This window comes from Phaethon aethereus, assembly GCF_964289735.1.
Source record: "Phaethon aethereus genome assembly, chromosome: 1".
In the NCBI taxonomy this organism is placed as follows: domain Eukaryota; kingdom Metazoa; phylum Chordata; class Aves; order Phaethontiformes; family Phaethontidae; genus Phaethon; species Phaethon aethereus.
The window spans coordinates 1950767-1963501 of record NC_138575.1 but is presented as its reverse complement, the minus strand read 5'-3'; the positions used below and the strand labels follow the sequence as shown (position 1 = coordinate 1963501).

The 12735-nt window shown below is 49.1% G+C and overlaps 1 protein-coding gene across 1 annotated transcript in view; it reads left to right on the top strand.

Annotated features, from left to right (window-relative positions):
- The window catches only part of LOC309416284 (uncharacterized protein), a gene marked incomplete at both ends in the record, with an annotated part of 107006 nt that overhangs the window by 47746 nt on the left and 46525 nt on the right, over positions 1-12735 (top strand). The window contains 13 exons of the mRNA XM_082013841.1: positions 1360-1395; positions 1946-1990; positions 2272-2343; positions 3027-3062; positions 3174-3209; positions 4889-4930; positions 5208-5261; positions 6635-6673; positions 6849-6884; positions 7758-7892; positions 8475-8594; positions 10784-10912; positions 11187-11303. Of these exons, the coding sequence (XP_081869967.1) occupies positions 1360-1395; positions 1946-1990; positions 2272-2343; positions 3027-3062; positions 3174-3209; positions 4889-4930; positions 5208-5261; positions 6635-6673; positions 6849-6884; positions 7758-7892; positions 8475-8594; positions 10784-10912; positions 11187-11303 (897 nt within the window). The remainder of the gene's footprint in view (positions 1-1359; positions 1396-1945; positions 1991-2271; positions 2344-3026; positions 3063-3173; positions 3210-4888; positions 4931-5207; positions 5262-6634; positions 6674-6848; positions 6885-7757; positions 7893-8474; positions 8595-10783; positions 10913-11186; positions 11304-12735) is intronic.

Sequence of the window (12735 nt, the reverse complement as noted above, 5' to 3'; positions counted from 1 at the left end):
GCCGAGTGCAGGGTCCTGCACTTCGGCCACAACAACCCCATGCAACGCTCCAGGCTTGGGGAGGAGTGGCTGGAGAGCTGCCCGGCGGAAAGGGACCCGGGGGTGCTGGTTGACAGCCGGCTGAACATGAGCCAGCAGTGTGCCCAGGTGGCCAAGGAGGCCAACAGCGTCCTGGCCTGGATCAGAAATAGTGTGGCCAGCAGGAGCAGGGCAGGGATTGTGCCCCTGTACTCAGCACTGGTGAGGCCGCACCTTGAATCCTGTGTTCAGTGTTGGTCCCCTCACTACAAGAAGGATGTTGAGGTGCTGGAGCATGTCCAGAGAAGGGCAACGGAGCTGGGGAGGGGTCTGGAGCACAAGTCTGATGAGGAGCGGCTGAGGGAATTGGGGTTGTTCAGTCTGGAGAAGAGGAGGCTGAGGGGAGCCCTCATCGCTCTCCACAACTACCTGAAAGGGGGTTGTGGCGACGAGGGTGTTTGTCTCTTCTCCCAAGTAACCAGCGACAGGACGAGAGGAAATGGCCTCCAGTTGTGCCAGGGGAGGTTTAGATTGGATATTAGGAAAAATTTCTTCACCGAGAGGGTGGTCAAACATTGGCACAGGCTGCCCAGGGAGGTGGTGGAGTCACCATCCCTGGAAGTGTGGATGTGGCACTTCAGGACATGGTTTAGGGGACACAGTGGCACTGGATTAATGGTTGGACTTGGTGATCTTGAAGGTCCTTTCCAACCTTAGTGATTCTGTGATTCTGTGATTCTGTGAGGAGGTAGAGCCTTTGCAGATTGTCATTAGGTCGTGCTTTAGGCTATGTTTTGGGGCAGTACTCTTTACCCTTGGTCCCGGTGGAACAAGTGCATGGCACCATGATGTTTGTGTTACACTGCCAGGACACAGCATTTTTTACTTTTTATTCAACATCATACCCTTTCAACATTGAGTCACATCTGTCTGACATGAAGGGAACTAGCACAGTGTGCAGCCACACCAGCCCTGAAGGACTTGCTTTTGTTTTTAGGGCATAATAGTTCCCTCTTACAATCAAACAAGGTGGCCCCTCTGAAAAGCATCATGACTAGTTCAGGAAAGCCTCTCCTAACCACAGTCAGTGAAGACCTTTCTTCAGTTCGAAGGGCTGAGCTGATCCCTGAACATCAAGTGGAGTAGGGTCACCAAGGGGAGGCTTGGAAAAAAAGAAAGCAGCAGCCGTGTTTCTGATCCTAAGGTACTGCTGCCCAACAGCCTTGACTTCAGAGTCAACGCTGATTTCAAAATAAGAGCTCTTAACCCAAGTAGGAAATTAGGGTAAAAAACTTCATCACAGGTGGAAATGTAACCTAGCACTTTTGCATTGTGTTGTAGGGAGAACCAGGGAAGAAAGGCACCTCTGGGACCAAGGTAATCAATGGGGAGCACACACCTTCCAGAGTTACATAGGTGCCAAACACAGCAGGCTCACACAGCTGGAGCTCTGGCTACAGCAGCGTAAGAGAAGGGCTGCACTGGGTTAGAGTGAGGGTCTATCCATCCCAGTATCTCACCTCCAAGAGTGACCAACTTCCCTGGAGGTCCTGGCAATAATGCAAAAGCAATCCTGTATGAAAGGTGATGTCTCATGGGTTTAGTAACCCTTGGTAGATTTTGCTTCCATGAGTTTAGTCACCCCACATAAACCTTCAACACCACAACTCCCTTGGGCAAGGCGTTGCACAGGTTAGTTAAGCAGGAGCTGGAAAATGGCACCCTTTGATGTGTTTTGAAGCTGACCCCTGCTCATTTTATTTGCTGTTTACTTGTTCTTAGGTTAGATAAGACTACGAAGAATCCTCTTCCTCTCCCTCTTGGCTTTTTTTTCTGTTATTTTAGCTTTGGCTTCATCTTCCAAAGCTAAAGGCTGAAAAAGAAAGGCCAAAAAAAGCTTTTAGAAGCTCCTACTCCTCTCTTTTAGGGAGAAGCTGGTGTTCCTGGAGAACCAGGAAAGAGAGGAATCAGGGTAATACTTGTTATCATTATAATTTTCTGCCCAGGTGAGTGGTGGGCCATCAGGGGAGGCTGCTCTGCTGCTGCCCAGGGCACCCCTGGTCTGTGCGGGAGGGAAGGACTTCCTTCTCCAGCCCAAGGAGAGTCCCCACTTAGAAACGTCCATGTGCAAATATTTCTTTCCTGAATGAAAAATCATAAAGGGTAACATTTTTCTTGTTTGTTTTACTTTTTTGAGCTGCTGCATGTGCTCAGAAATAGTTCCTGATTGCTTCTCCGGATTCTTTCTCGCAGGGTCCACCTGGACTCCCAGGACGGCCTGGAGAGCAGGGGATAAAAGGCGATACAGGACAACCTGGAAAGGATGTAAGGCAATCCCTAAAGGAGCAGTTGAGAGAGGGAGGACTTGGGATCGTGCAATGCCAATCAAAGAAACAACTGTATTTTTTTCTACCTTACAATCTGCGAGGCATAGAAAGCTCCTTCCCTCTTTCCTGGGGAGCAGGTCTCCTCTTCAAAGGGAAGATTAGGGCTCTTTCTCCCTTCCTATTTGATTATCTAGAGCACAAGTTAAATAGCAGGACTGTGCACTGGGGATTTCTGAGTGTGCAAAAACTTCCCCAGCCCCACGTTGCTGGAAGCCATATGCTTAACGCTGTCTCAGTCTGGTGAGGAAGGGAAATGGTGCACTTACAGTCTGCCTGATCTCCCTCTAATAGCTTTGGAAAACACTGGCTAAGATCAGCTACGTTGTCAGAGGTCTCAAAGACCTGGTGTTTCTACAAACTTTGTGAAACTGAGCGGCTGACTAGGGGAAAGTCCCTAATGAGCCTACCCACTGAGGAGGAGGCTAATAATCTCACCCCTTATTAAATATCAGAGAACTCCTCCACAGCAGAGATGTTGAAATCCAGATTTCATTAGCTCAGCTGCTTGAAGACAGGCTTGTTAGTCCGTTGGATGCTGAGCTGGCAAGAGGAGGGGAAACTGCTGAGACCCCCTCCCCTACCATGGCTTGTTCTCATCCTGCCTCTCTCTCCACCTCCTAGGGAATCACTGGAGAGAAGGGAGACAAGGGCGAATCTGTAGGTTTGCACATTCCTATTTGTAACCTTGCATGAGAGAGAGTGTGTCTGGGGACTGAAATGTCGAATTTTACTGCTGACTATTTTTTGGGCGGTGTTGTATCTTCATAGGGTGAGCCTGGGCTGCCTGGGACTCCTGGAAGCATTGTGAGTAATGCCTAATTCTGTTGTCTTACACATTTTCGGGGGAAGGGATATATTGAGATTTATCATGAATCCTGAGTGCCACGGAGAACTTACCGTTTGCAACAGTGGATGTTCCCTCCTAGCCTTATCAAAGGTGCAAAGCAGTGCAGCAAGCTCCTCTACAGATATATGCATGAACCCCAACTGGCTTGTTATTGATGATGCAAGAAGACTGTGACACAGAAGAGACTAAAAGCTAGCTATGAACCCTTCTAATACATTTAATCACTATCTGTTGTGTAATCAAGGCATCTGGTTTGCTTCTATAGTCCAGACAGACAGATGCCTTCTAGGAAAGTTGCTTAGGCACATGGGATGACTCATGCTCAGAACTCTCCTGTGCCTTTGCATGGAGTTTTCCTTTGGATAAGAGGCCTAACATCAAGTCGGATCAGATGAAGAGCGAGAAACTCAACCCAGATTCATCAAAAATAAGGCTGGAAGATGTTTTGAAAGGTCATTTAGGTGATCAGGAAGGTGTTTCAGTACATGCAAGAAGGCATTTTTTCACCTCGTTGGCTTCAATGGAGAGAAAGCCACTCCAGTGCAAAACTGAGTCACTGCCTTAGGACTGGGAGCCACAGCCTCTTGGGAGAGCTGTGGTAGACTTTATCTGCCATCCTTAGGGGTGAGGCATGGGCAAGATCTGAGTAAGAGGCTGCTTCAAGTTGGGCAAAATGCTGCCAACCATCTTCAGCAGTATTATTCCTCTACAAAACAGTGGTTTCTACCAACTTTGGAATTCAGGACAAGCCAGGAGCAAGGATTCATTGCCTTCTGCTGATGGATGCCTCTCTCCATATACCGTGGTGGTAGATGCCCCATCCCTGGAAACATTCCAGGTCAGGTTGGACGGGGCTCTGAGCAACCTGATCTAGTTGAAGATGTCCCTGCTCACTGCAGCGGGCTTGGGCTAGATAACCTTTACAGGTCCCTTCCAACCCAAAGATTCTATGATTCTATGGTTGCAGCTCTCTGCTCCCAACCCTACCAATGTGCTGTTTGAAACCAGCCCATTTTTTGGTTCCAGCCCCATTTTCAGATGTTGTTATCTACTGGGGCTCCTGTTCACTTGTCTCTCATGTGTTCTGCACTACTTGGACTCTGGTATGTTTGGGAATGGGACATGGAAATATCAAGGATCCCTTGTTCCCTTCAAAACTGGGAAGAGCCTTATTGCTCCAGGGTATGGCAAGGTCCTCCTCTGATAATGCATAACCATCTCATTCCATCACCCAGCCTGGTGGTCTTAGGGTTCAAAAGGCTTCTTCTCACTCATGCAGTTACCCAACCAGCTACTCAAATATCCCAGTAAATGCCCATGTCAGAGAGGGACCCAAGCAATGTCCTGAGCAGCAGAGAAGTGGTGTCTGTGTGACCCCAGTTCCCTTTGGGAGGGAATTCATTGGAAATGCAGATGTTGACACCAACATCACAGCTGCCCTGAATCCCTTACCTGTGAGAACAAAGATGCTCCCTGTTGGTTTGAGTCCAAACATAGCAGATTTAGGTTGCTGGCTGATTTGGGAGAAAGCAGTTGGCTCTGTGCCCATGGATAAGGGCTAATGGGAATAAAAGACACATGGAAGTGAGACATCATCATTCACATTGTGAGCAAGGTTTCTTCCATTTTTTTGCAGATGTCTTCTCTGGAGAACAGCATCACCCTGAAAGGCGACAAGGTAAGATCTCCTTGCTGGAGAAGATGTGTGTTGAAGCTAAATATGTGATTATTTAAGCAGCATATTTCAAGTGAAGAGCAGAGTTGCTCCAAATTTAACTTAATTATGTGAATCCATGAGATGATAGTTACAAGAAAAGGCTGGTTGGTCCATGTGGAAAAGATGTTGTTAGTCTGGGGCCAGTGTGTGAGAAATATCACAATGCATGATGAAACCAGCATCTCCACTGGGGATTTTAGAGGGGATGAAGAACTAACATATTCCTGCTGACTTACAGGGGGATTGCGGGAAGGATGGCTTGAAAGGTGAAAGAGGTCCTCCAGGCCCAAAGGTATGTCCCAAATATGTGGAGGCATCTTTGCGGTGCCATTGTGTTGTGCTGGCCAGGGGCGAAGACCACCCATCTCAGATCTCTTCTGACCCCTCAGAAGATTGAATTTTCAAAGCAGAGTTTCTGACCAGGGCTCGTAAATTTGTGGTCACAGTGATGCTGTAGTCCTACAACTTGATTAAGCAGATACACGACATTTAGGCAGGAAGATGTTCAGGGAACAGATAGGATAAATTTCTAAAATGTTCAGGGATGTTTCTTTCCTTTCTTTTCCCCCTGCAAGTTGAAGATCACATCAGAAAGTGATGGAAGGAGAAAAGGTTTCTGATACCACACACATCTAGAGATTTTTAGAGGTGGGACCAACTCCTTCACTTAATGGAGAGGAAAATGCCACGGAAGGCAGCATCAGCAGGTACAGGTAGATGTCCCAACTGACACAAAGTCCAGGTCTTTGCAAAGGCAAGGACTCATCCAGGTGACATGCATGGGCTGTGCCTTAGATGTACCCAGTTCAGATAGTGCACCTTCACAGTGTGGCTGCTTTGCCCTGGCACACCTTGGCATGGAGATACAGCACCATCAGGGCCTTCCTGGCGCCCTTCATTCCACCGGAATCTGTCAATACAGAGACCAGATTTCAGTGAAATGAAGCCCGTCAGAGAGGCAGGTTAGCCCCTGCATCAGCAGATGTTCCTCACCCCACCACTGGACTTCCCAAGCTGTTGCAGTTCATCCGTCGTTTCATCTGCAACAATGGCCCGGGATCATTCAGCTGGAGAGCCACACCATGCTGAGCGAGAAGAGATAGACACCCCATCCATGGGACTTGCTGTTGGGAGTCCAACCCATTTGAGAAATTTGATGTGGACTGCATGTGGCAGTATGGAGGGCCACCGGGACCACAGCCACCTCTAGAAGGGACCACCAACCGTGGGGGCACCTTGGCCATCCTCCTCCTTGCTGCTACCTGTCCACAGCTGCCACAGCAGTGACAGCATTTGTGGCAATTGGGGGGGCCTCAAAAACCTTTGCTTCTTTACACATTGTGCATTGGCAAGAAATGAAGAAGGGGATGGTGTAAAGCTCTGGTCCAAAGCCCACTTTGATGATGCTCATGACTGGCTTTGGTCCAGGCCTGCCCTATGAAATGCAGCCAGCAGCTGTGCCCGATGGAGGAGTGAAGGAGCTCATTGAGCAGGGTGCGATTTATCCCCCCCCTCTGAGCCGATGGGGATTTGTCTGGGGTCACTGAGTGGGCTGGTAGCAGAGTAAGTGCCAAATATGTGACTCTTGCTCCTCCTCAGAGCTCCTCTTCTTGCTGCTCATTGGGATAATGACTTAATTAATGAGTTCTTCTTGTTCATTTGAAGGGAGAACCCGGTCCACCAGGCAAAGGAGTGGAAATGAAGGTAAATAAAATTCAGAGCATATTATTGTTGGAAACACCTCCCTCTCTTCCTGGGGTTGGGATGGCAGAGAGGACCAAGTGTGTGCCCCCAGGCTTAGCCACCACCACCTGCAGGAGCAGCTTCCTGGGCTGGAGGAGAGAGGAGGAGAAGTTCTGACCCTTCTTTCCTCTTGCAGGACCTGGAGAGGCTTTTTGAAGCAAATGGTATCAAGGTAGGTAATGCTTCGACCTTCCTTCTGACAAGGTGATTGTAATTAAGCTTTTTCATCTATTTCCTCTGTCTGCCTAGAGACTGTGTGCTCCCCCAGGTCCAGCACTGGCACTCACAAGAAGGCAGGGTTAAATCATTTCCTTTTACAGCTAACTATATATAAATTCTTCTTGGACGGCTTTTCTGCTGCCGTGAATGGGGTGAATGGTGGCTCTGAGCCCCATGGGACATTGAGTCTTGGCAGATACCCATTCAGAGCTTGGTGCTACCACCTGGGTTGGCTTGTACTTCTGCACTGGGTCTGCACAGCCAGCAAGAGGAGACCCAGACAGCCCTCTGGGTGCTCCAGCCATGCTGTGCATCCTGTTTAGTGCGAAGTCCAGTTTGGGTTGTTCCTTAGCTCATTACACAAATAATAGTGAATAATCACTGTGCAATACAGCTGTGCTAGACTGATGACCTCCCTAGCCATTCTCAAGGTTGCCATCAAGCTCAGTAAGTGTGATGAGACTGAGCTTTTAGTATCTACCAGGCAGGTGTTTATGGCTGTGCTCATTACCTTCAGCTCCTTTCTGTAAGCTCTGGAGATGTGACCAAGGAAGGTGAGGGACTGACTGATCTGGTCAAATGTAGGGGTTTTGTTTAGGATTGGGAGAGCCACCACGTAGCTCTCCATTGATCGGCTCCTACATGCCCAAACTGTAGACACCTGATTTTAAATCAGCTTTTGGCTGTCGGGACACATCGCTTCACCAAGTGCCCTGTGAGTCCAACTGGAAATGCATCAGTCGTCCTTTTGGGGTGGCTGCACTTGCACTGTTGTGTGCCGGCAACAGGAGGGTGGCACTGGGCACAATTGTCTCACTGGTTGCAGCTGGCACTGCTGAAGGACCTCTCCAATGTGCTCCTGCGGGATGGGCTAGATGGGCTGGTGCAGCAGCTGGGTGGCTCCAGGACAAGCAAGACCTCCAGGAGAAAGCAGGCAGCTCTGCATGCCACCAAGCACGGCGTGAGTATTGTCATCTGTCATACTCAGGGGGCAGACAGACCTTGAAGGAAATGGGAGAGAGACAGAAATGAATCATTGAAGGCTTCAGGGTCACTTCTGTCATCGAGCAGGTTATGGTGACTTGCAGCTACTGTAAGAAACCGTTAAGCTGAAAGAGGCTAATGGCTCGCACCAGGATCTTGGATCTTCAGGTTAAACTGCGCAAAGCGCTCTTTTCTTCAGCAGAAATAAAGGAATCAGTCAACCCTTGTTGATGAAGGTAGCTAGAGGCCATCCTCCAAAACCATCAGCCTCCTTGTGCCGTTTGAGGGCTGGGGGTTGTTGGAGTTGTGGGTGTGTGAGGGGAACAAAGCAGCTGAAAGTACAAGCAGCAATCATGAGGGTGGCCTCAAAAGCAAGAGGGATCCCAGGGAGGTAGGACTAGCTTGGAAGGAAGGCTTGGAGGTGGCCAGCAGGGAATTGCTGACTACTCACTCCACCCGGGTTCGGAAAGGCCCAACAGGATTCAGCTCATCACATGTGTGGATCCTGGGAGCTCAGGTTTGTCATCGCCACGCCAACCCACTTTTTTTGATGTTGCAGGATTCACTGGTGTTGGATATTTCTCATGATGCCCTGGCCAGCACCGAAGTGACAGAAGCAGCACAGAGCTTGGAGGTGGAGGCTCAGTTTAGGATTCCGGTGTCTGGAGGACTCCCTAAGGTGAAAACAGACAGCAGAGCAGCTGAAGTGTAGTTATGTAGATCTGTGCTCCTGTCCATCTGGTCTGCTGCAGCAATAATGTTAAGGGATTGCACATCAAATGTGTACCATCTGCCTGTGAGCTCCCAGTCCATGCTCCAGTGAGACCTCCTGCTGATCCTCATCCTCCCTTCCTTTCCACACAACCACAACTTCCTCTTGTCTTCTGAGCAAAAAAAAACAGCACAGGTTGGGCTGGTTTCAGGCCATCCCCGTGCTGGTTATCTGTTGAACTGGCACTGCCATTTCTCACTTGGAGGCTGTAATCTAGGTGCGTCTCTCCTGCCCCGGCAGGGATAGATCCAGTCTTGCTGTCAGGTTGGATTGAGATTGCCCAAGAGAGGAGTCCCTGCCCTGACTCCACAGCCCTCGTTTGCTTGAGTAACGAGGCTAATTACAGAATCACAGAATCACAGAATCACAGAATCACTAGGTTGGAAAGGACCTTTAAGATCATCAAGTCCAACCATTAATCCAGAACCACCATGTCCCCTAAACCATGTCCTGAAGCGCCACATCCACACGTTTTTTGAACACTTCCAGGGATGGCGACTCCACCACCTCCCTGGGCAGCTTGTTCCAATGCCTGACCACCCTCTCAGTGAAGAAATTTTTCCTAATATCCAATCTAAACCTCCCCTGGCGCAACTTGAGGCCATTTCCTCTTGTCCTATCACTAGTTACTTGGGAGAAGAGACCAACACCCTCATCGCCACAACCCCCTTTCAGGTAGTTGTAGAGAGCGATAAGGTCTTCCCTCAGCCTCCTCTTCTCCAGACTAAACAACCCCAGTTCCCTCAGCCGCCCCTCATAAGACTTGTGCTGCAGACCCCTCCCCAGCTCCATTGCCCTTCTCTGGACACACTCCAGCACCTCAACGTCCTTCTTGGCATGAAGGGCCCAAAACTGAACACAGTATTCAAAGTGCGGCCTCACCAGTGCCGAGTACAGGGGCACAATCACTTCCCTGCTCCTGCTGGCCACACTATTCCTGATACAGGCCAGGACGCTGTTGGCCTTCTTGGCCACCTGGGCACACTGCCGGCTCATGTTCAGCCGGCTGTCAACCAGCACCCCCAGGTCCCTTTCCGCCAGGCTGCTCTCCAGCCACTCCTCCCCAAGCCTGTAGCATTGCATGGGGTTGTTAATTGCTAGGGATAATCTAGTTACCTGCATCCTTTGCGATTGCAAGTAACAGAGTTTGTGTTTATGGGAATTAGGAATTTATTTGCAGTGTTAGGGCTTAATCTCCATGCTGGACCCAAGTTCCAGCATGGTATGGCACACCTCCAGGAACAACATCAGAGGGCTGTATCCAGGTCAGAGCTGCTGGAGGAGTCATGGATCTTAATTTGCCCATACTAGACAGTCCTGATAAGACATAGTCCAGGAAATAGTGCCTGCAGCTGCGGTGGGGCTTTTCTTGTCCCCTTTTTATGACAGCCAAGGAGTGACTCACTCTCCATAAACCCTTGCAGGTCACTGATAGAAAATGTTGTCTCCAACTGGAGTACAAGAGCTGTGGGGGTGTTTGGAGCCAGCTCCTGATGATTTTATCTTCCTCTGTTGTTGGTTCAGTGATGACCCAGTTGCTCAGGCACTTAGACAGGGTGAGACAGGCTCATCCCCTTTCAGCTCCAGGCTCCTGCTGTGATCTCAGGTGAGACATGTTGCTTTTCTGGATCATTGCAACCTGGATGATAGCATTTTAGGGGCTTGAGAGGGGATGAAGTGCTCACCAGTAGATGTGTTTGCACCAAGGGACACAAACTGGATGTGTACCAGCAACCCTGGAGCCAGCAGTGCTGGGATATGGGGTACAGAGACACCAAAGCTGTCTCCAATCTGGCAGAAAGGGTTGGGGACCTTTCTGCTTATCTGGACCAGCCTGTCTAGGCTGGACTTGAACCAAAGAGCGAAGGGGATCAAAGCAGCCCTCCAACCCATGGGGGATCCTTGCAGTCTGCCCCAGCCCATCCTTGTTGGCACTTCCCAAGTAAGGTGTAAGAGAAGTCTTGGCACCTTGGCTCTCCAGCTTCATCCTGCTGTCTCTGAGCATGCAATTTAATAAATGGCAGTGTTGATAAAGCAGCGTATTGTGGATGATGTCTTGACTTAGAAAAAGGAGTAACTTTCTTTGGTCTCCACAGGGTCCATCTGCTGGTGGTTCTGAACCTGAGTACCAGTCACTAGAAAACCCTCCTGAGTCCTTGGAGAAAACATCCGAGGAAAGAAGGAAGGAGAGAGACTCAAGACGGTCAAACACTTTTATCAGCAGTGTATGTAAATACTTGTTCAGTGACTTCTAATTGCTTTTCCATCTGTGCTGATTTAATAGGTGTGAAGGAGTTACATTTCTCAGAGCTTGATTGGACAAATTGTTGCAATTCTGTGAGTTTTGCCTCTATTTTACCACAGTGGAAAGCTAAGTTAGAGAAAGGATAAGGATCTCTGCAAGAATCAGTGTCAGAGCTTGGAAAAGGGTCTTGCTTTCCATCCTCTGCTCTGGTACTTAATGAGACTGTGTTGTTGCTTATCCATCACCCTCTGCAGAGCTTGGCTGTACCCCCGCCACACCCAGAAGATCATCCACAAGGAAGCCAGTCCATGGAGCTTCTCGAGTCCTTGGAGGAGAGGGTGGAAGGACCACCACAGCAGGACACCAGCCATGTATGTCTTCCCCAGCAATGCTGGGCGGTAGACCAGTGTGGTGATAAATGATAGACTGGAATGGACTGGGGTGCACATCTCTCACCCAGTGCTCTGAGTCCTGGGGCAGCTCCCCCACATCCCTGGAGGACACCACTGCTCAGACAGTGGGCAGGAGGTTGATGGCCAACCTTCTCCTTTGCATACAGGCAGGGAAGTAGGAACCCCCCAGTGCCCTTGGCAAATGCCTTGTTGGTTAATTACCCACTTTTTTGGGGGGGGAAAAAAAGGACAATCTCTTTCTAATCTGAATCCATCTGGCCACAGCATCCGTCCTATTATTTGAGCTTGGTTGACCGAATAGTTGATGATTCTCAATACTTTTTTAAATCAGATTTGTAATACTCCAGGGACCGTACAGACCCCAGACAGTGAAATTAAGATATGCCCCCTGACAAAATATTTCCTTTTCCTTCTTGCTTTCCACAGTTGTCTCAGAATAGTCCACAGACCCTCAGGTTTCCCTGCACATTAGTCTTTTAGACCCTGGTATGCACCTTCCTGAGCCCAGCTCTGGAGTGCAGAGTCTGACTCCCTTAAAGAAGAGGATTTTAGGGTCTAAGCAGGAATTTGTGGACTTTCTCCTTTTTAAGGACTCACCAACAAGAACAAATTGTAATTTAACAAGGCTTTGTGGATCAGCTGAGCCAAGGTGACTGTCCCAGAGGAAACATGATGTCTCTTAAAAAGTTGAAGTGGTTTGTAACTGCACTTCAGCTGAAGGACAATAGCAAAGCAGAGGTTTCTTCCATAGCCAGGAGTTAGAACCACTCTACTAGCGCATGTGTACGTACCCTCTAAGACACGTTATATCATTTTCAGCAAATTTGGAGGGTGCATTCAGGCTGGTAGCAGCAGTTACCACTACCCAGCTAAGTTGTGGTGTTGGTGCAGTGTGGTTGTCTGACCCCTAACATCCCAATTCACTCTTTTTTTTCTGCCCTCCTGGGCATTCATTTTCTTCTGAGAGCCCAAACCATGCTCCACTGCCATGTACCAAACCCAGCACCCTCTGGTTTGAACATCATAAGCGCACAGTCCAGCCCAGCTGGGAGACCCTACCCCAACACCACATGCTGAGTGACACCAGCCCTCGTGACGGAGAGAGGTCAAATGCATTCATCCAAGGCTGTTTTAACACCTTTGCATACTGATGTGCTCCTGCGTGATGGAGGGGATGCTCTTTTTGAAAATATTCAGAGAGGTGATACCAACAGCCTTAAAAAGCGAACCGAAAAATCCCTCCAATGTTTGCTTGCAGCTACAGGCACAGTTACTGCTAGGAACAGCATTAGCAAGGATATTTCTAGGAATGGCAATGAGGGGGTCGCTCAAAGTGGAGAGACCCTGTTGGGGGAAATCTCGCTCTGATTTCGGTAGCCTGCTGAGCACT